The 22,944-nt window shown below is 52.0% G+C and overlaps 1 protein-coding gene across 1 annotated transcript in view; it reads right to left on the bottom strand.

Moving 5' to 3' along the window:
- Positions 1-11,113, bottom strand: part of kcnc4 (potassium voltage-gated channel, Shaw-related subfamily, member 4) — a 50,228-nt gene extending 39,115 nt beyond the window's left edge. Inside the window, exon 1 of the mRNA XM_038820762.1 lies at positions 10,166-11,113. Coding sequence (XP_038676690.1) covers positions 10,166-10,798 — 633 coding nt within the window. The 5' untranslated portion in view covers positions 10,799-11,113. The remainder of the gene's footprint in view (positions 1-10,165) is intronic.
- Positions 11,114-22,944: the final 11,831 nt, after the last annotated feature.

The raw sequence follows: 22,944 nt of genomic DNA on the forward strand, positions 1-22,944 counted from the left end.
ATAGATACATTTCAACGAGAAAGGAAGATTCCAAAGAGAGGACCCACCATCCGTGGTGAACTAAAAAAGTTAAAGATTGTATTCAATTTAAAGGAAAGGCATATCATTGCACAAAGATGGGTGGTAGGTCAGAAGATTGGACAGGAACTAAAAATCAACAAAGAATGACTCAAAGATTAATAAGGAGGGAAAAATCAGAGTTTGAGAGAAAGCTCGCTGGAAATATGAAAATACAGATTTTTAAATAGAACAAGTTAATAAAGTGAGCTCTGGGGAAGTGATAATGGAAAGCAAGGAGTTGGTAGATGGATTGGACAGGTAGGTTGCAGCAGTCTTTGTTTTAAAGGATAGAAGTAACATCCCAGAAATAGCTGTGTATTAGGAATTGAAAGGGAGCGAGGAACTCAGGAAAATTATAATCACCAGGGAAGTGGTACTGAACAAATTGTTTCAGCTGCAGGCTGGGTCTTGATGGATTTTAACCTAGTTGCTAGTGAGATGGTAGATGCAGTGGTATTCATTTCACAAAATTCCCTGGATTTGGGGAAGGTTCCATTGGATTGGCAAACAGTGAATGTAACTCTTTTATTCAAAAAGGGAGGGACACAGAAAGCAGGAAACTACAGGCCAGTGACTTTAAGATCTGTCTTAGGGAAAATGTTCGAACATATTATTAAGGATGTTATATAGCAGGGCACTTAGAAAAATTCAATGGAATCAGGCAGAGTCAACATGGTTTAGTGAAAGGGTAATTATATTTAACCAATTTATTGGCGTTCTTTGAAGAATTAACAGGTGTGTGAATGAAGGGGAACTAGTGGATGCACTGTACTTAGATCTCCAGAAAGAATTTAATAAAGTGCCACATCAAAAGTTATTGCGGGAAAAAAATCTCATGGTATAGGAGGTAACATGGATAGAAGGTTATCTAGCTCAAAGTGAATACAGAATAGGCATAAATTAATATTTTTCTGGTTGGTTGGCATGATATAACGAATAGTGTGCCACAGGAACAGTGCTGGAGCCTCAACGTTTTGCAATTGATATAAATGACTTGGATGAAAGGATTAAAGATATTCTCTGGTCCATCAACCGTGCTTTCTGGCACTGCCGCCCCCCACCGGCAACGGGATTCTCTGTTCCTGCAGCCGGCCAATGGGGTTTCCCAATATGGACATCTCACGCTGTCGGGAAACCCCGCAGGTGTGGGTGCGCTGCCTACGGACTGGAGGATCCCTCCGATGGAGAATTCTGCTGCTGGTTGCTAAATCCGCAAATGAAGCGAAGATAAATAGGAAAGTCCTGAAGTGGACACAAGATGGCTACAAAGGGGTAGAAGTAGATTAAGTGAGTGGGCAAGGATCTGGAAAATGGAGTATAATGTGGGAAAATGTGAAATTGTCCACTTTGACAGGAAGAATGAAGAAGATGCATATTTGGGGCGAGTCTCCAGGATTGTTAGACTTCGCAGGGATTCCCGCTGGCCCATTGAATCGGACATTTGGCACACTACCCAGAACAACGGGATCCGTTAGCATCCATTTCAATCTTAGCGATATTCAAGTGGAATGTGCGGCCTCCCAAGATGCTCCTGCCCCCCCAGCGCAAATCACTACTGGTCCTTAAACGTATGAACCAGGTGCCAGGGATACTGAGGGGGTGAAAGTGGGTAAATACCCTCTCAGCACTTACCTCCAGGATTCCAAGGGGGAGTGCCTCCATGGAGGAGGGGGTCAGGTGGGCTTGGGCTGGGGTGGAGGGGCTCAGGTCAGGGGCCTTTCCCAGTATGGGGGTCATATGGCAAGTCTTACTTCTATATCCTTGAAAGCCTTTAAACTCTCTCCCAGAACGTTAATTTCAATGACCTGTTAATTGAAGGTAAAAGTCTTCCCTTTGAATTCTTTTGCACATTCAATTTCATTCCCTTTTAACCTTTTCAAGCCTCTGGGATTGCTGAGAAGCCTGAAATCTTTGAACTGCATTATTTACATTAAATTCCATAGTCCATTACATTTTACATCTCTTGATTGATAGGTCGAGGCTATTTCAAAGCAGGGATTAGCTTTGTTTTTATAGCTCTTCACAGCCATCAATTCTGATGTTCTTCCTCCTTTGCGCAAGTGTTGTCTCTGACCACAGTTTTCTTTCTGCTGGGGCTTCATCTGTTCTGAAGTCCTTAGAAGGACCAGGTGCTCTGTTGGAGAGCTGCATCCTGGCACACTGATAGTGCTGACATGGCCTTTGGCGAACACATAGTGGGGTGTCAGTTATTTGGGGAGGGAGACTTTTCAGCGATTGGGGAAGGAGCCTTGCCGGCGATTGGGGGGTGGGGGGGCGGGTGTAGTGTTATTCTGAGATCAGGGCGCCTTTTTTTCTCTGAGGATCCAGCCTTGCTGGCTTCTTCGGGTCCCATGTGCAAATCACCCTGGCTCCAAAATAATTTTGAAATGTAGGAATTGTGATCTGGGTCATGCTCATCCGCCTGGCAGAAATCACACCCGGAGACCATGGGCAAAATTCTCCGAACCCCCGCAGGGTCGGAGAATCACCCGGGGCCGCCGAAACCCCTGCCCCCACCGTGGCAGAAATTCTCCGCCACCCGGGAATTGGCAGGAGCGGGAAACACCACCCGCCGATCGGCGAGCCCCCTGCGGCGATTCTCCGGCCCGCGATGGGCGGAAGTCCCGCCGCTGGGAGGCCTCTCCCGCCGCCGTGGTTTGAACCACCTCTGGTGGCGGCGGGATCGGCGGCGCGAGCGGGCTCCGGGGTCCTTGGGGGGGGGCACGGGGCGATCGGAGCCCAGGGGGTGCCCCCACGGTGGCCAGGCCCGCGATCGGGGCCCACCGATCGGCGGGCATGCCAGTGCTGTGGGGGCACTCTTTTTCTTCCGCCGCCGCCACGGCCTCCACCATGGCGGAGGAGGAAGAGAATCCCCCAGCGCGCATGTGCCGGTGGTGACTTCAGTGGCAGCTGACGCACCGGCACATGCGCGAACTGGCGAAGGCCTTTCGGCCAGCCCTGGCGTCGGGCGGCGGGCGTCAAAGGCTGCTGGAGCCGGTTTGGGCGCCAGTCGGTGTGGTGCCAACCGCTCCGGCACGAGCCTAGCCCCTCAATGTGAGGGCTTGGACCCTAAAGGTGCGGAGAATTCCGCACCTTTGGGGAGGCCCGACGCCGGAGTGGTTAGCGCCACTACCCGGGACCCCCCGCCCAGCCGGGTAGGGGAGAATGCCACCCACATTTAGAATTTGTTTGGGAGAATTCTGCCCAATATTGAAATGGTGAGGGATTGCAGAGCTCTGAGGTGCAGAAGGATCTGGGTGTCCTAGTGCATGAATCACAAAAGGTTAGTGCACAGGTATAGCCAGTATTTAGGAGAATGCTTACTAGAATAGTCGCTAGAATGGGTGGCTTTTCTTATGAGAAAAGGTTTCACAGGCTAGGCTTGTATTTACAGAGTAAGAGGTGACTTGATTGATGAATATAAGGGCCGGGATTCTCTGACCCCTCGCAGGGTTGGAGAATCCCTGGGGGAAGGGCGGTGCAAATCCCGTCCCGCCACTCCGACGCCGGCTGCCGTATTCTCCAGCGCCGGCTTTCGGGCGGGGGCGGGGATCACGCCACGCCGGTCGGGGGCCGTTGGCAGTGCCCCCCCCCCCCCCCCCCGACAATTCTCCGGGCCCCGATGGGTAGAGAGGCCGTTCGTTTCTGGACCAGTCCCGCCGGCGTGAATTGGACATGGTCCCACACGGCGGGACCTGGCTGGTAGGCCAGCTGGTGTGGTCTTCGGAGGTGTGGGGGGGGGGGGGTGTGGGGTGATCAGGCCCTGCAGGGTCCCCCATGGTGGCCTGGCCCGCCTGTGCTGTGGGAGCACTCCTTCCTTCCACGCCGGCCCTTGTAGGGCTCCACCATGGCCGACACGGAGAAGACACCAACCACCCTGCGCATGCGTAAGAATACGCTGGCCGGTCTGCGCATGCGCTAACTCGCGCAGTCCCTCCAGTGCCAGCCTAGCCCACAGAAATGCGGAGAATTCCTCAACTTCCGGTTGCCCCGACGCCGGAGTGGTTTGCACCTTTCCCCCAATATCTTGATTGGTCTTCAGTGGGTGGATATGGAGAGGATGTTTCCTCTTGTGGGAGAATCTAGAACTAGAGGTCCCGCACAGGGCTAAATGGCTGGCTTTGAAAACAGACCAAGGCAGGCCAGCAGCACGGTTCGATTCCCGTAACAGCCTCCCTGAACAGGCGCCGGAATGTGGCGACTAGGGGCTTTTCACAGTAACTTCATTTGAAGCCTACTTGTGACAATAAGCGATTTTCATTTCATTTCGCTGTTTCAAAATATATCACCCATTCAAGGCAGAGATTAGGAGAATTTTTTCTCTCAAAGGGTTGTAAGTCTCTGGAACTCTCTTCCTCACAAGGCATTTTTACGGCAAAGATAGCTCGACACCTGTTGAGCAAGGGGGGGTTGAAAGGTTATAGGGGGGAGGCAGGAATGTGGAGTTGAAGTTACCATCAGTTCAGCCATGATCTTCTCAAATGGCCGAGCAGGCCTGAGGGGCCAAATGGCCTCCTTCAGTTCATATGTCTGTGGGTTCATATGAACCAGGGGAGTTGGGAGCCAGAAAGATTTGAGTTTTGTTAATTGCTGGATGTTAATATATATTAATAGATTGTTTATTTCACATCAGCACAGCATGCACAGAAATGATGTGCAGATCCCTCAGGAGCCAATAAACATAGAGCATCACTGGTCACTAGTTGCTCCTGCCCTGTTATATCAGATATAACAGCCTGTTCATTCTGAAAATAAAGTTATTCTGCTCAGATTAGGAATCAATTCTGGCTCCTCCCTGTTCTGTGGTCGATGCAAACCAGTGAAATACTCTAAAACGTCGAGGGGAGAAGCACTGAGCAGGAAGGGGGGGGGGGGGGTATCTGGGCAGGGAGGGGGCCTGAGCAGGGAGGGGGCTGTTGTGCTATATAATTTGGAATAACACAAGCTGCCACTTGATGCAGTTTTGAGTTGCATATCATGACTGGGGGAGGGGTCTGTCTCTGAGCAGGGAGGGGTGGGTCTGCCTCTGAGCAGGGAGGGGGTTTGAGCAGGGAGGGGGTCTGAGCAGGGAGGAGGTCTGTCTCTGAGCAGGGAGGAGGGGGTCTGGCTTTGATCAGGGAGGAGGGGGTCTGGCTCTGAGCAGGGTGAAGGGGTGAGGGGGTCTGGCTCTGAGCAGGGAGGGGGGCCTGGCTCTGATCAGGGAGGAGGGGGTCTGGCTCTGAGCACTGTGGTTGGGGGGAGGGGTCTGGCTCTGAGCAGGGAGGGGGGTCTGGCTCTGAGCAGGGGGGTCTGTCTCCGAGCAGGGAGGGGGGTCTGCCTCTGAGCAGCGAGGGGGTCTGTCTCTGAGCAGGGAGGGGGGTCTGTCTCTGAGCAGGGAGGGGGTCTGTCTCTGAGCAGGGAGGGGGGTCTGGCTCTGAGCAGGGAGGGGGGTCTGTGTGAGCAGGGTGGGGGGTCTGGCTCTGAGCAGGGAGGGGGGTCTGTGTGAGCAGGGAAGGGGGTCTGTCTCTGAGCAGGGAGGGGGGTCTGGCTCTGAGCAGCGAGGGGGGTCTGGCTCTGAGCAGGGGGGGGGTCTGTCTCTGAGCAGGGAGGGGGTCTGTCTATGAGCAAGGAGGGGTGTCTGGCTCTGAGCAGAGTGGGGGTTCTGTCTGAGCAGGGAGTGGGGTCAGTCTCTGACAGTGTGCGGGGGTCTGTCTCTGAGCAGGGAGGGGGGTCTGTCTCTGAGCAGGGAGAGGGGTCTGTCTCTGAGCAGGGAGGGGGGTCTGGCTCTGAGCAGGGAAGGGGTTCTGGCTCTAAGCAGGGAGGGGGGTCTGTCTCTGAGCAGGGAGGGGGGTCTGTCTCTGAGCAGGGAGGGGGGTCTGTCCCTGAGCAGGGAGAGGGGTCAGTCTCTGAGCGCGGGGGGGGGGGGGGGGGGGGGGCTCTGTCTCTGAGCAGGGGTGGGGGGGTTCTGGCTCTGAGCAGGGAGGGGGGGGTCTGGCTCTGAGCAGGGAGGGGGGGGGGGGGGCTGTCACTGAGCAGGGAGGGGGATCTGAGATGGAACACTTGCTATTTCCCCTCTCTCTGACACATGGTTGCCTTGGCCAATCAGTAGCCTCCTGGTCTCCACCATTAACCTGCACCGACTGATCTAACTAGACACCAGTTGATGTGTTTTGCTGAGATTGGTTCTTGACAATGCATTTGTTAAATGAAGGATTGCGCTCATAAGTGAAATGCTTTTCAAAGTTGCTAATGTGTGCTGACATGTAATCCGACACGTAATGAGTAAATGCATCTGGAAAATTTTTAATGCCTACTGGATTATCTGATATTATTATTTACAACAATTTCTCAAGTGAAATCTGCACCAATTGTTTTACAGAATCAAAATAGGTGAAGCAATGAGCAGTTTCGACCAGATTTTGATTCTTACCTACATCCAGCTTTTGTGAATGGGAACAGTTTGTGAAGCATGTTTTGATGAAGGGAGAATCTGGTCTATATTTTCCAATTTAACCAGTTCTGTTCTGCAATAATATGCCACTTCTCACAGCCACATCTAATCAAACCTTAAACAACCCCCAGCCTGACATATAGTGGGCAGCACAGTAGCACAAGTGGCTAGAACTGTGGCTTCACAGAGCCAGGGTCCCAGGTTCAATTCCCCACTGGGACACTGTCTGTGAGGAGTCTGCTCAAGTGTGTCAGTGCAGACTCGATGGGCCGAATAGCCTCCTTCTGCACTGTATGTTCTATGTTAATCTGGCAGATAGTGAACTATTTCATTCTGTACATTTCCCTCCTCCCAAAGTGTCCTCCAGTCTGACTTTTTTATTGTTCTGTGGGATGTGGGTGTCTCTGTCTATGGCACCATTAATTGTCCATCCCTAGTTGCCCTTCTGAAGGTGCCTTCTTGAACCCCTGCAGCCCCTGAGGTGTAGGTACACCAACAGTGCTGTTAGGGAGGGAGTTCCAGGATTTTGATCCAGTAACACTGAAGGAACGACAATATATTCCCAAGTCAGGATAGTGAGTGACTTGGAGGGGAACTTTACAGGTGGTGGTGTTCCCAGGTAACATGACACCCCCCACCCCGCACTTTCCCTTTTCTATTGTTGACTCTTAGTCTAGGTTTGATTAATCTCACTTTATTACCTCTCCACCCTGTTACAAATGCCTGCTCTTTGACCACGAATTTGACCATTCCTCCTCGCAAGCTTTACTCATACCCCTGCACATGACCTATGTCCATCTGTTAAAACCCTTACCTTGTCTTGCCTCAATGAGAGGACTGTCCTTTTATCACAGAATCATAGAATTTATAGTGCAGAACGAGGCCATTCTGCCCATCGAGTCTGCGCCGGCTCTTGGAAAGAGCACCCTACTTAAGGCCACACCTCAACCCTATCCCCTGAATCCTGCAACCCACCTCACCTTTTTGGACACTAAGGGCAATTTAGCATGGCCAATCCACCTAACCTGCGCATCTTTGGACTGTGAGAGGAAATCGGAGCACCCGGAGGAAACCCATGCAGACACGGGGAGAACGTGCAGACTCCGCACAGACAGTGACCCAAGCCGGGAATCGAACCTGGGACCCTGGAGCTGGAAAGCACCAGTGCTAACCACTGTGCTACCATGCTGTCCACTATACACAAGCACAATAAAATACCTCTGTTACTTTACAAATAGACCGTTTTTTCCTCAAATCCCTCTAAATCTCCTGCTCCTTAATTTAAAATCTATGCCCCCTGATTACTGACCTCTCTGCTAAGGGGAAAAGTTTCTTCCTATCTACCATATCAATCCCTCATAATTTTGCACACCTCGATCAGGCCCACCCTTCTCTGCTCGAAGGAAAACAACCCCAGCCTAACCAGCCTCTCTGCATAGCTCCAGCCTAGGCAACATCCTGGTGAATCTCCTCTGCACCCTTTCTTGTGCAATCACATCCTTCTTGGAGTGTGACGACCAGAACAGCACATAATAATCTAGTTGTGGCCCAACAGGTGTTTTATACAGCTTTATCATAGCCTCCCTGTTCTTATATTCTATGCCACGGCTAATAGGTGTCCCAAATGCCTTCTTAACCAGCTGTCCTGTCCTTATCTATCTGTCCTGCTGCCTTCAGGGAGCTTTGGACATGCACCCCAAGGTCACTCTGTATTTCTTAGCATCCTACCATTCCCTGTATGTTCCCTTGCCTTGTTAGTCCTCCCAAAATGTATCACCTCACACTTAGTAGGGTTGAATTCCATTTGCCACTGCTCTGCTTGTAAAACCAGCCGGTCTATATATCATCCTGCAATCTAAGGCTTTCCTCCTCACTATTTACCATACCACCAATTTTTGTGTCATCTATGAATTTATCATACCTCCCACATTCATGTCTAGGTCATTCATATACACTACAAACAGCCAGGGACCCTGCGGTGCACCATGGGCCCAATGTAACTCAACAAACTCATGACTTGTGTTATCACAGCTGCTCAATGGTTGAAAACACTTTCAATATACAGTGTATTTTTAAAAAAAATCAGAAATAACTTTTCTTCCTAAACATTTGCAGCCTATTCAATAATTGACTGATTAATTTCAGACTGAATCTTAATTTAAGAACACGTCTGGTGGACATTTGTTCCTGTCCCAATTGTCGTGAACAGATAACCCCATTCTACCACTTGCTACATTTCTCTGAGCCAGTAGATGTTTTCATAGAATCCCTACAATGCAAAAGGAGGCCATTCAGCCCATTGAGTCTGCACCAACCCTCTGAAAGAGCAACCTACTCAGGCCCAATAGCCCGCCCTATCCCCGTAATTCCGCCCAAGTTTTGGACACTAAGGGGCAATTTAGGCGTGGACAGTCCAACTAACCTGTACATCTTTGGACTGTGGGAGCAAACCAGAGCACCCAGCAGAAACCCGCGCAGACACGGGGAGAATGTGCAGACTCCACACAGTCATCCAAGGCCAGAATCGAACCCCGGACCCTGGCGCTGTGAGGCAGCAGTGCTAACCACTGTGCCACTGTGCCATCCATTTTGCTGAATTTGATGCCATTTTGTCCTCTAACTGGCTCAATTATCTCTGGTCATCTTCACAGGCAGGAAGCTTGTGTGTCTGGCTCTCAGATTAACCTTTGAAGAACCAAGGAGGCTGCTCCCAGTAAACAGCTGTACAGAATTCTAATATTTGCCCTGTCTCTATTCACATCTTAAATAGTGTGTGTGTGTTTATATTGGTGTGTTTGTGCACATGTTTGTATCCACATCCATGCCTGGGTGTCTGTGTTTATGTCTGTCTGCTTATATCTACATGTCTATATGTGTGTATGGCTATACACGTGTGTCTGTCTGTGTATCTGCCTGCATGTATGTCTGGGTGTGTGTCTATCTGTGTCTGTCTTTCTAGGTGGATGTCTGTATGTGTCTGTTTTTATGTGCCTGTTTGCGTGTGTCTCTGTGTGTCTGGATGAGTGTCCGTCTGTCTGTGTCTATGTTTGGGTGGGTGTCTGCCTGTGTCTCTGTCTGGGTGGGTGTCTGTGTACACCTGTGTCTCCCTGTGCCTGGATCTTCGTTCCACTCCCTTTCAAGCCACTGATACCGAACGGATGGGTATAGCTTTCGAAAAGTGGAATCGTAGTGAAGAACTCGAGATGTATTGCTAAATAATGGACAGAGCTCCCTCGCTCTGATTGAGAATGGTTGTGCATTGGAGTGTTGGTGCTGAACACTCAGCCCCGAAGTCATTCACTGGCCCTCCCAGACCTTCAACTAAGGGCTGATCGATCAGCCTTTTCATTTAAAACAGGTTTCAAATATTCCTTACTTCAGGCCAGGCTGGTGAGTGTCAGGAATGAGTTGATTCAACAAGCTTTTGAATTCCAATTGCCCCCCCCCCCTCCCCTCCTCCCCCATCCCAAGCCCGGGTTTCTGTCGTTTAATTTTATTTAGTTAAATTATAAAGATGATTTTCGTTGACCCAGAATGGGCTTGTATAAACAATCCGCTTCACGTTTTGCTCAATGAATGGCAATGTTCAAATGCAAACCTGTAGCAATCTCGGCCGTGTTGTTTGTCAGAAATTGACGAAAGAAATTGACCAGAGAGAGTTAACCCCTTCCTTACCCTTGCTGCCCGAGAGGAATAAGGGTCTTCAAAAAGTGCCCAGATTTTGGGTCGCCACTTCCTCCAACAGTTGGCAGGAGCCGAGGGCTTGGAGCTGCCGTCCCCGAGACCCAGACTCCGGCCGGGGTCGGGCTCCACGCCCGTCTCCTCGTCCCTGTCGGCGCCGTCGCCATCGGGGGGCTGGAAGATGTCCAGAGCCTCCTCCGCCTCCCGGTGCTGCCGGTAAGATACCCAACAGCAGGGTTCCACATCGGTCTCGTCCAGCCCCCAGAAAGCCAGCTCTTCCTCAAACAGGGGTCCGCACACATCCGCCGGGCAATGCAGCTTGCCCGTCCGGTAGTAATTCAGGACGTAGGCGAAGATGCCCGGGTGGCGGTCAAAGAAGAACTGCCTGGACTTGTGGTCGAAGTCGAAGTTTCCCTGGGCTCCGGGCTCGGTGAGGACAGCCAGCCGGGTCCCAGGCAGTGTCTGCAAGGTGCTTTTGTACGTCTCATGCCTGGTTCCACCCACGTTAATGGTGATCCTCTCGCTGTCCTCTCCCTTGGCCATCTCTGTTTTCAGACATGGTTTAGAAGGAGCTTTATTCCCCGCCTTGCGTCCCCGGTAAGATGAAACACACACGGAGCTTATCATACGGAGCCTCTGGCTTCACTCACTCTCCAAATCTCCCCCTCTGGAGCATCGGCTTTTATTTCTGCGCTTTTTTTTTTCTCTTTTGAGCCCGGATCAAGTTACTGGAGAGGGGACAGAGCGATGGGGTGGAATCAGAGCGAGCAGTGACTGTGATACTGATGTTGGCAGCAATTGGAGAGACAGAGAGAGAGAGAGTGGGAAAGGATGGGAGCCGCCCTGAGATCTCTCCCCCCACACACACACAGACTGACCACCTGGTTCATTGAGCCGCTAGACTGCCTGGCATCAAAAACATGCGGGAACAGCTCCTGTCTGCTCTCCTTCCCAAATGGGTTGAGTCCTCAAGGCGCAGCAACAGTTTGCTCCTGTCCCACACGCAGGGATTTCTCAATTCACCCATCAGTTTGGTCTCGTTGACAGGTTGCTGAGGGTTAGTGAGGGTTAGTGAAGCCTTTCACACCGCCCGGAATATTTGACCTGCCTCTTGTGTTAATAACCACTTCATTGGCTTTTTGATCTACACACCACTCAATGTCAGATCACAGAATTGACAAAGCCAGGAGAATCTTCCATTCTGGTCGAGTCGTTCAATGTGATCATTGGCTGATTATTAATTGTTCGCTGATTATTAATTATTGGTTGATTATTATTGATTGATTATTAATTATTGGTTGGTTATTAATGATTGATTATTTGCCGATTAGTAATTATTGGCTGATTATTAATTATTGATTGATTATTAATGATTGATTATTGGCTGATTATTCATTATTGGCTGATTATTAATTATTGCTTGATTATTAATGATTGGTTGATTATTAATGATTGGTCTTTATTGATTATTGGCTGATTATTAGTTATTGGTGATTATTAATTATTGGTTGATTATTGGCTGATTATTGATCATTGGTGGGTTATTGACTATTGGAGGGTTATTAGTTATTGGCTGATTATTAATTATTGATTATCGGCTGGTTCGCTCCAGTCACAAGCCAAAATATTCAGGCTCTCGCGTCTCCCTCCCCAGGTCCGGACATTAAGACCATTAAAGAGGCTGCAGCAGAAATGGGCCATTCGGCCCACATTGAGGGCACGGAATGGATTACTGACATCGCCGGACTGAGGGTGGAGGTAGCTCTTGGAGGGACAGGGTGAGGTCCAGATCTGGGGGTAAGTGGTGGTATTGAGTACTCTGTGTCTAAGGTGGAGATTTTGAGGAGGGGGGGGGGGGGGGAGAGAAGAGAAGAAGGGTCCCTCTTCTGGGGAGAAGGGTCCCTCTTCTGGGGAGAAGGGTCCCTCTTCTGGAGAGAAGGGTCCCTCTCTGCCTGGGTAAGGGGGTCTCCCTCTCTGCCTGGATAAAGGGGTCTCATAGAACATACAGTGTAAAGGAGGCCATTCGGCCCATCAAGTCTGCACCAACGCACTTAAGCCCTCACTTCCACCCCATCCCCGTAACCCAATAACCCCTCCTAACCTTTTTTTTTTATCATTAAGGGCAATTTATCATGGCCAATCCACCTAACCTGCATGTCTTTGGACTGTGGAGGAAACCGGAGCAGCCGGAGGAAACCCATGCAGACACGGGAAGAATGTGCAGACTCCGCACAGACAATGACCCAGCGGGGAATCGAACCTGGGACCCTGGGGCTGTGAAACCACAGTGCTATCCACTTGTGCTACCGTACTGCCCAGGGTCTCCCTCTCTGCCTGTGTAAGGGGGTCTCCCTCTCTGCCTGAGTTATTGGGGTCTCTCTCTGCCGGGGTAAAGGGTCTCTTTGCTGGGGGGGGGGGGGTGCGGTCTCTCTGTCACCTTTTCCTCCTGGGCTAACCACCCCTAAGGTAATTTTTAAAAAGAAGATATTTGAAAAGAGGAATAAAGTAGAAAAGGCTGGAAATACTCAGCAGGTCAGGCAGCTTCGGGTTAATGTTTTCGGTGGATACTCTTTCAGTTGAACCATTTTCTCCACAGATCACATTTTGCCAGCCCTGCTAGAAAATCGATAATTCTAAATTACAAATATTAATTGATACATCGTCCATTGGCAGTTAATTGTTAAAGATCAGGAGTGAACATTGTTTCATCCAAGACGTACTGTGAAGAAGCACAAATAATTTCTCCTTATTTTTCTTTCCGATGTTTAATCTCCTTGGTTTAGAATTCCTTGGATTGTCGAAGATACAATTTAAAAAAATCTATTTTCATAAACTGCTCCTTTCTGCCGCCAGTGGCATCAAGCGACTGGAATCTCAATGAATATAAACCTTCAGCAGTTGCTGTTAAACAGCATCAATCAGAAACACACAGGAGCCAGCACTGTCTATTCTCAGTCAGGCAATCGGGGGTGTTCTCCAGGCGCAGTCCCCGCCTATTCCAAACACACACCACAGGTAAGGACGGAAAACCTTGGCTTTAAATCTGTCCATCGAATGTAGAAAATGACAAACACATTTAGAGAATAGTTGCGGAACCAATTCTTCCAGAAGCAGATTAACGGGAGACCACGAATTCAGGTTTCTGTGATCTCGAGAGGTCGGACAGTGTGAGTGAGAATCTGGACAGTGTGAGTGAGAAGCTGGACAGTGTGAGTGAGAAGCTGGACAGTGTCAGTGAGAATCTGGACAGTGTGAGTGAGAAGCTGGACAATGTGAGTGAGAATCTGGACAGTGTGAGTGAGAATCTGGACAGTGTCAGTGAGAAGCTGGACAGTGTGAGTGAGAAGCTGGACAGTGAATGAGAATCTGGACAGTGTGAGTGAGACACTGGACAGTGTGAGTGAGAATCTGGACAGTGTGAGTGAGAATCTGGACAGTGTCAGTGAGAAGCTGGACAGTGTGAGTGAGAAGCTGGACAGTGTGAGTGAGAAGATGGACAGTGTGAGTGAGAATCTGGACAGTGTGAGTGAGAAGCTGGACAGTGTGAGTGAGAAGCTGGACAGTGTGAGTGAGAATCTGGATAGTGTGAGTGAGAAGCTGGACAGTGTGAGTGAGAAGCTGGACAGTGTGAGTGAGAATCTGGACAGTGTGAGTGAGAATCTGGACAGTGTGAGTGAGAAGCTGGACAGTGTGAGTGAGAATCTGGACAGTGTGAGTGAGAAGCTGGACAGTGTGAGTGAGAAGATGGACAGTGTGAGTGAGAAGCTGGACAGTGTGAGTGAGAATCTGGACAGTGTGAGTGAGAAGCTGGACAGTGAGTGAGAATCTGGACAGTGAGAGTGAGAATCTGGACAGTGTGAGTGAGAATCTGGACAGTGAGTGAGAAGCTGGACAGTGTGAGTGAGAAGCTGGACAGTGAGTGAGAATCTGGACAGTGAGAGTGAGAATCCGGACAGTGTGAGGGAGAAGCTGGACAATGTGAGTGAGAAGCTGGACAGTGTGAGTGAGAATCTGGACAGTGTGAGTGAGAAGCTGGACAGTGTGAGTGAGAATCTGGACAGTGTGAGTGAGAAGCTGGACAGTGTGAGTGAGAAGCTGGACAGTGAGTGAGAATCTGGACAGTGTGAGTGAGAATCTGGACAGTGTGAGTGAGACACTGGACAGTGCGAGTGAGAAGCTGGACAGTGAGTGAGAAGCTGGACAGTGTGAGTGAGAAGCTGGACAGTGTGAGTGAGAATCTGGACAGTGAGTGAGAAGCTGGACAGTGTGAGTGAGAAGCTGGACAGTGTGAGTGAGAATCTGGACAGTGTGAGTGAGAAGCTGGACAGTGTGAGTGAGAATCTGGACAGTGAGTGAGAAGCTGGACAGTGTGAGTGAGAAGCTGGACAGTGTGAGTGAGAATCTGGACAGTGAGTGAGAAGCTGGACAGTGTGAGTGAGAAGCTGGACAGTGTGAGTGAGAATCTGGACAGTGAGTGAGAAGCTGGACAGTGTGAGTGAGAATCTGGACAGTGTGAGTGAGAATCTGGACAGTGTGAGTGAGACACTGGACAGTGTGAGTGAGACACTGGATAGTGTGAGTGAGAATCTGGACAGTGTCAGTGAGACACTGGACAGTGTGAGTGAGAATCTGGACAGTGTCAGTGAGAAGCTGGACAGTGTGAGTGAGAATTTGGACAGTGTGAATGAGAATCTGGACAGTGTGAGTGAGAAGCTGGACAGTGAGTGAGAATCTGGACAGTGTGAGTGAGAATCTGGACAGTGTGAGTGAGAAGCTGGACAGTGTGAGTGAGAAGCTGGACAGTGTGAGTGAGAAGCTGGACAGTGAGTGAGAATCTGGACAGTGAGAGTGAGACACTGGACAGTGTGAGTGAGAATCTGGACAGTGTGAGTGAGAATCTGGACAGTGTCAGTGAGACACTGGACAGTGTGAGTGAGAATCTGGACAGTGTCAGTGAGACACTGGACAGTGTGAGTGAGAATCTGGACAGTGTCAGTGAGACACTGGACAGTGTGAGTGAGAATCTGGACAGTGTGAGTGAGAAGCTGGACAGTGTGAGTGAGAAGCTGGACAGTGAGTGAGAATCTGGACAGTGTGAGTGAGAATCTGGACAGTGTGAGTGAGAAGCTGGACTGTGTGAGTGAGAAGCTGGACAGTGAGTGAGAATCTGGACAGTGAGGGTGAGAATCCGGACAGTGTGAGGGAGAAGCTGGACAATGTGAGTGAGAAGCTGGACAGTGTGAGTGAGAAGCTGGACAGTGTGAGTGAGAAGCTGGACAGTGAGTGAGAATCTGGACAGTGAGAGTGAGAATCCGGACAGTGTGAGGGAGAAGCTGGACAATGTGAGTGAGAAGCTGGACAGTGTGAGTGAGAAGCTGGACAGTGTGAGTGAGAATCTGGACAGTGTGAGTGAGAATCTGGACAGTGTGAGTGAGAAGCTGGACAGTGTGAGTGAGAAGCTGGACAGTGTGAGAGAGAAGCTGGACAGTGTGAGTGAGAATCTGGACAGTGTGAGTGAGAAGCTGGACAGTGTGAGTGAGAAGCTGAACAGTGTGAGTGAGACACTGGACAGTGTGAGTGAGAATCTGGACAGTGTGAGTGAGAATCTGGACAGTGTGAGTGAGAATCTGGACAGTGTGAGTGAGAATCTGGACAATGTGAGTGAGAAGCTGGACAGTGTGAGTGAGAATCTGGACAATGTGAGTGAGAAGCTGGACAGTGTGAGTGAGAATCTGGACAGTGTGAGTGAGACGCTGGACAGTGTGAGTGAGAATCTGGACAGTGTGAATGAGAATCTGGACAATGTGAGTGAGAAGCTGGACAGTGTGAGTGAGAATCTGGACAATGTGAGTGAGAAGCTGGACAGTGTGAGTGAGAATCTGGACAATGTGAGTGAGAAGCTGGACAGTGTGAGTGAGAAGCTGGACAGTGTGAGTGAGAATCTGGACAGTGTGAGTGAGAATCTGGACAGTGTGAGTGAGAATCTGGACAGTGCGAGTGAGAATCTGGACAGTGTGAGTGAGACACTGGACAGTGTGAGTGAGAAGCTGGACAGTGTGAGTGAGAAGCTGGACAGTGTGAGTGAGAATCTGGACAGTGTGAGTGAGAATCTGGACAGTGTGAGTGAGAATCTGGATAGTGTGAGTGTGAATCTGGACAGTGTGAGTCCGGACAGTTAGAATATGAGTACGGCAGTCTGAGTTCAAATCCAGACAGTCCAGACCAACTGAGTGTGAGTCCGGAGCGACTAAGTGTCAGTCCGGAGCGACTGAGTGTGAGTCCGGACCAACTGAGTGTGAGTCCGGAGCGACTGAGTGTGAGTCCGGAGCGACTGAGTGCGAGTTCGGACCGACTGAGTGCGGGTCCAGACTGACTGAGTGTGAATCCCGACTGAGTGTGAGTCCAGACCGACTGAGTGAGAGTCCGGACTGAGTGTGAGTCCCGACTGAGTGCGAATCCTGACTTAGTGTGACTCCGGACCTACTGAGTGTGTGTCCGGACTGACTGAGTGCGAGTCCAGACTTACTGAGTGTGAGTCCGGACCGACTGAGTGTGAATCCGGACCTACTGAGTGTGTGTCCGGACTGACTGGGTGTGAGCCCGGACTGACTGAGTGTGAGTCCCGACTGAGTGTGAGTCCGGACCGACTGAGTGTGAATCCGGACCTACTGAGTGTGTGACTGACTGGGTGTGATTCCGGACTGACTGAGTGTGAGTCCCGACTGAGTGTGAGTCTGGACCAACTGAGTGCGAGTCCAGACTGACTGGGTGTGAGTCCGGACATCCCGAGTGCGAGTCCGGACATTCCGAGTGTGAGTCCGGACTGACTGAGTGTGAGTCCGTCATCCCGAGTACGATTCCGTACCAACTGTGTGTGAGTCCGGACATCCCGAGTGTGAGTCTGGACTGACTGAGTGTGAGTCCGTCATCCCGAGTATGATTCCGTACCAACTGAGTGTGAGTCCGGACATCCCGAGTGTGAGCCCGGAGCAACTGAGTGTGAGTCTGGACCAACTGAATGCGAGTCCAGACTGACTGGGTGTGAGTCCGGACATCCCGAGTGCGAGTCCGGACATCCCTAGTGTGAGTCCGGACTGACTGAGTGTGCGTCCGGACATCCTGAGTGTGAGTCCGGACTGACTGAGTGTGAGTCCGTCATCCCGAGTACGATTCCGTACCAACTGAGCGTGAGTCCGGACATCCCGAGTGTGAGCCCGGAGCAACTGAGTGCGAGTCCGGACCTACTGAGTGTGAATCCCGACTGAGTGTGTGTCCGGACCGACTGAGTGTGAATCCGGACTGACTGAGTGTGAGTCTGGACATCCCGAGTGCGGGTCCGGAGTGACTGAGTGTGAGTCCCGACTGAGTGTGAGACCGGACCGACTGAGTGTGAATCCGGACTGACTGAGTGTGAGTCTGGACATCCCGAGTGCGGGTCCGGAGTGACTGGGTGTGAGTCCCGACTGAGTGTGAATCCGGACCGACTGAGTGCGAGTCCAGACCGACTGAGTGTGAGACCGGACCGACTGAGTGTGAATCCCGACTGACTGGGTGTTAGTCCGAACATCCCCAGTGTGAGTCCGGACGGCCCGAGTGTGAGTCCGGACGGCCCGAGTGTGAGTCCGGACGGCCCGAGTGTGAGTCCGGACGGCCCGAGTGTGAGTCCGGACGTCCCGAGTGTGGATCCTGACAGCCCAAGTGTGTGTTCGGACATCCCGAGTGTGATTCCTGACGACCCGAGTGTGAGTCCTGACGGCACGGGTGTGAGTCCAGATGTCCCGAGTGTGGGTCCTGATGTCCCGAGTGTGAGTCCTGACGGCCCGAGTGTGTGTCCTGAACTCCCGAGTGTGTGTCCTGAACTCCCGAGTGTGAGTCCTGACGGCCCGAGTGTGTGTCCTGAACTCTCGAGTGTGTGTCCTGAACTCCCGAGTGTGAGTCCTGATGGCCCCAGTGTGAGTCCTGATGGCCCGAGTGTGAGTCCTGATGGCCCGAGTGTGAGTCCGGACGGCCCGAGTGTGAGTCCTGACGTCCCGAGTGTGAGTCCTGACGTCCCGAGTGTGATTCCAGACGGCCCGAGTGTGAGTCCTGACGTCCCGAGTGTGAGTCCTGACAGCCCGAGTGTCTGTCCTGAACTCCCGAGTGTGAGTCCTGATGGCCCGAGTGTGATTCCTGACGGCCCGAGTGTGGATCCTGACGGCCCGAGTGTGGATCCTGACGGCCCGAGTGTGAGTCCAGACGTCCCGAGTGTGAGTCCTGACGTCCCGAGTGTCTGTCCTGAACTCCCGAGTGTAAGTCCTGACGTCCCAAGTGTCTGTCCTGAACTCCCGAGTGTGAGTCCTGATGGCCCGAGTGTGATTCCTGACGGCCCGAGTGTGATTCCTGACGGCCCAAGTGTGAGTCCTGACGGCCCGAGTGTGAGTCCTGATGGCCTGAGTGTGAGTCCAGATGTCCTGAGTGTGAGTCCTGACAGCCCGAGTGTGAGTCCTGACGGCCCGAGTATGTGTCAGCAGGGTAGCATGGTGGTTAGCATAAATGCTTCACAGCTCCAGGGTCCCAGGTTCGGTTCCCGGCTGGGTCACTGTCTGTGCGGAGTCTGCACGTCCTCCCCCTGTGTGCGTGGGTTTCCTCCGGGTGCTCCGGTTTCCTCCCGCAGTCCAAAGATGTGCGGGTTAGGTGGATTGGCCGTGCTAAATTGCCCGTAGTGTCCTAATAAAGTAAGGTTAAGGGGGGGTTGTTGGGTTACGGTTATAGGGTGGATACGTGGGTTTGAGTAGGGTGATCATGGCTCGGCACAACATTGAGGGCCGAAGGGCCTGTTCTGTGCTGTACTGTTCTATGTTCTATGTTCTATGTGTCCTGAACTCCCGAGTGTGAGTCCAGACGGCCCAAGTGTGAGTCCGGACGGCCCGAGTGTGGATCCTGACGGCCCGAGTCTGCGTCCTGATGGTCCGAGTGTGGGTCCGGACGGCCCGAGTGTGAGTCCAGACGTCCCGAGTGTGAGTCCAGACGTCCCGAGTGTGTGTCCTGACGGCCCGAGTGTGTGTCCTGATCTCCCGAGTGTGAGTCCTGACGGCCCGAGTGTGAGTCCGGACGACCCGAGTGTGGATCCTGACGGCCCGAGTGTGGATCCTGACGGCCCGAGTGTGAGTCCAGACGTCCCGAGTGTGAGTCCTGATGGCCCGAGTGTGTGTCCTGAACTCCCATGTGTGAGTCCTGACAGCCCGAATGTGAGTCCGGACGGTCCGAGTGTGAGTCCTGACAACGTGTGACAACGCAGAATCGCCGACCAGAAACTTATAGCCAAGTTTCGCACACATGACTACGGCCTCAAACGGGACCTTGGATTCATGTCGCATTACATTCACCCCCCACCATCTGATTGGGCTTGCGACATCCTACCAACTGTCCTGGCTTGAGACAATTCACACCTCTTTAACCTGTGATCAACCCTCTCTCCAGTTGCTCCGTCTGGACCTGTAAAGACTTAATTACCTCCAAAGACTCACATTCAAAGCATTGTCTTGCATCTTTGACTTTGTCTATATATACATATAGGTTTCTGGAACCCACCTCTTCATTCACCTGAGGAAGGAGCAGTGCTCCGAAAGCTAGTGTTTCGAACCAAACCTGTTGAACTTTAACCTGGTGATGTAAGACGTCTTACTGTGCCCACCCCAGTCCAACGCCAGCATCTCCACATCATGGATCCCTGATGACAGCAGGAAAGGTGCCGGATTCCCACCATGCGCAACCCCTTCTGCAAGATCCCACAGACATTCTGGCGCAGTCAAAGCTCGGTGAAGGCCTGACATGAGCCGTATCAAACCAGTTTCTCGGCCTCAATTGTACCCCGACTGCTTTGAAGCATTGGTAAAGCTCTGCAAACGTCCCATGTTACTGTGGAAATCTAAAGGCAGTCACAATAAAGGTTTAAACATTGCAGGCACCTTGGACCCTGCTACTGTCTTCACCAACTTTGGCAACCGCCCGTTAAAATATGAAGTCATGTTCGTTTCACTCAACTGGTTGTTAATACTGAAGAAAGGTTGGTCAGCACTTATCAATTATAATTTGTAAACCCAATTGCACATTGAACCTCATCTGTCAAAGCCAAGAATGGTTTGTTTGATGAGGACATAATGTGTGTGGGACTGTCTGTCAGCCTCAGTTACATATGCACGACTCTGATTGTGTAAGTTCATGTTATTGTCAGTTTCACTTTTCTTGAAAGTGATTGGTAGCCTGAAATTCATGACAAAGCCATAAGCAAGCTAGGTTATGAAATGGCTGGCGGATAGGTAGCCTGCTCTTCATACTAAAAAGGAACAACTCATTCTTTTTTTTAAATAAACATTTTATTGAGGTATTTTTGGTATTGCAACAACAACAAAATAAACAATGTACATGAATCTATAAAGACAGTGCAAAAGCCGTCTCCCTCCCTTACAGGTCCCACCTTTATTAACCCCCTACTCTAAGCTAAACTAACCCCCACCCCCCTTCTGCTGATGATTAATTTTCCGCAAAAAAGTCGACAAATGGTTGCCACCTCCGGGTGAACCCTAACATTGATCCTCTCAAGGCAAACTTAATTTTCTCCAGACAGAGAAAGCTAGCCATGTCTGATAGCCAGGTCTCCGACTTCGTGGGCTTTGAGTCCCTCCAAGCTAATAGTATCCGTCTCCAGGCTACCAGGGAAGCAAAGGCCAGAACGTCTGCCTCTTTCTCCTAATGGATTCCCGGGTCTTCCGACACCTGAAAAATCGCCACCTCTGGACTTGGTGCCACCCTTGTTTTTAACACCATGGTCATGACATCTGCAAACCCCTGCCAAAATCCCCTAAGCTTCAGACATGTCCAGAACATGTGGACATGGTTCGCTGGCCCTCCCGCACACTTTGCACACCTATCTTCTACCCCAAAGAACCTGCTCATCCGGGCCACTGTCATGTGAGCCCGGTGAACGACCTTGAATTGTATCAGGTTGAGCCTGGCACATGTTGTGGACGCTGACCCTACTCCACTCCCAGCTCCTCCTCCCAGTTGCTCTTCAGCTCCTCAGTCTGTGTCTCCTCTGACCCCATAAGTTCCTTGTAAATGTCAGAGACACTCCCCTCTCCTACCCACCCTCTGGAAACTACCCTATCCTGTATCCCCCTTGGTAGTAGGAGCGGGAAGGTTGAAACCTGTCTATGTATGAAGTCCCGCACCTGCAGGTACCTGAATTTGTTTCCCCTCGCCAACCCAAACTTCTTCTCCAATGTGTTAAGTCTCCTCCTTAACACCCTGTCCAGGTGGTCCTCAAAGGACATGCAGGGCGGGTACACACGGTGTTACATCGGACACCTCTGTGGCCGCGGCACACGCTCCTCCTCCTCCACCTCCTTCTCCACCTCAGCATCCCCGTGCTGTGGCTCCCGCACAGCGTGGTGCCCCTCCTACACCTCTCGGGCATGCGGCACTGCGGCCTGAGTGGCTTGCACGTGCCCCACTGCAGCCCGCTGCTCTACTGCAGACTCCACCACCTCCCTCTAACACCCATGCTCCAGCTCCCACTGGGCCTCATGCAGGGCAGCAGCCCCCGTCATGGGGGTCAACAACGCTGGAAGATGGCTGAACATTGTACGATCTGTGGGGAGTGGGAGTAGACAGGGTTTCATCATTGGTATACCCCCTCCACGACCAGGTGCCATGGGCAGCATGACAGGCCCGGTTGCCAGCACATGCCCCACCCCCGCCCACTCGGTGCCCTGGCACCTGTCGGCCGTCCCCCCTGCCACCGTCCGCTGGCACTGCCCTCACGGGAGGTGCCATGTATGCCTCCTGGAGCCATCCGCTGATGGATGCCGCCGGTCTGGCGGGGGGTCTGGCACACGTCAGGACGGCGGGGCCCCATGGGCCGCGACGGCGGACGGGCTGGGTGGACGACCGCGTGTCCGCCGTCATGGCAGGCCGTGCCCCCCCCCCCCCGCAGCCTTCCATGCCCCCACTACCCCCACCACCACCCCCACCTCCCCACACCCCCACCACAGCAGTGGGTGTGTGGTGCCACCCCCACCCCCACCCTCACCCCCAGCAGCGGATGTGTGGGCCACTCCCACCTCCCCCCCCCCGCCTGGGGCCCCCCACAACGCCCGCAGACACAGGCGTCCCGCTCCCTGTCCCAGTGTCTCCAGCCCCAACGCCGTCATGCCCCCCCCCCCCCCCCCCCCCCGGGGAGGCCTCCCCACGCCGTCACCCACCTCCTCCCACAGCATCAGCCAGCACGTCTGGCTGACGCTGTTTTACAGCATGTGGGAACGGCGCCGGCGGGACTTCGGCCATCCGGCCCGGACAATCATGGGCCCACCGGAGAACCGGCACTACGGCCGTTTGCGGCGATTCTCTGTGCGGCCCGGCGCCATTCACATGCGGCCATTTTCACAGGGGTGGGAGAATCGCGTCGGGGCGGCGTGGCGTAATTTGCGCGCCGCGGCGGCGATTCTCCCACCCGGCGGGGGGTCGGAGAATCCCGCCCATTGACTTTACTCTCTACGGTATCATGGTTGTATTGTAATTCACCGACTGACCACTAGGCGTCTCAGTAGGTTATCAGTGAATATTAGAGTCAGGTGACCTCAGACTGACTGGAGAGCTGGAAGCGAGAGGCTGCTTGTGCACGATCATACTGTTATTCATTCAGAAATATTTTATTAAAGCATTTATAATTTTTAACAACAATTTTCAAGAGGAAAAACAACAAAGTAAATAATACCCACCCAACCAACAACCAG

This window comes from Scyliorhinus canicula, chromosome 15 (assembly GCF_902713615.1).
Source record: "Scyliorhinus canicula chromosome 15, sScyCan1.1, whole genome shotgun sequence".
In the NCBI taxonomy this organism is placed as follows: Eukaryota; Metazoa; Chordata; class Chondrichthyes; order Carcharhiniformes; family Scyliorhinidae; genus Scyliorhinus; species Scyliorhinus canicula.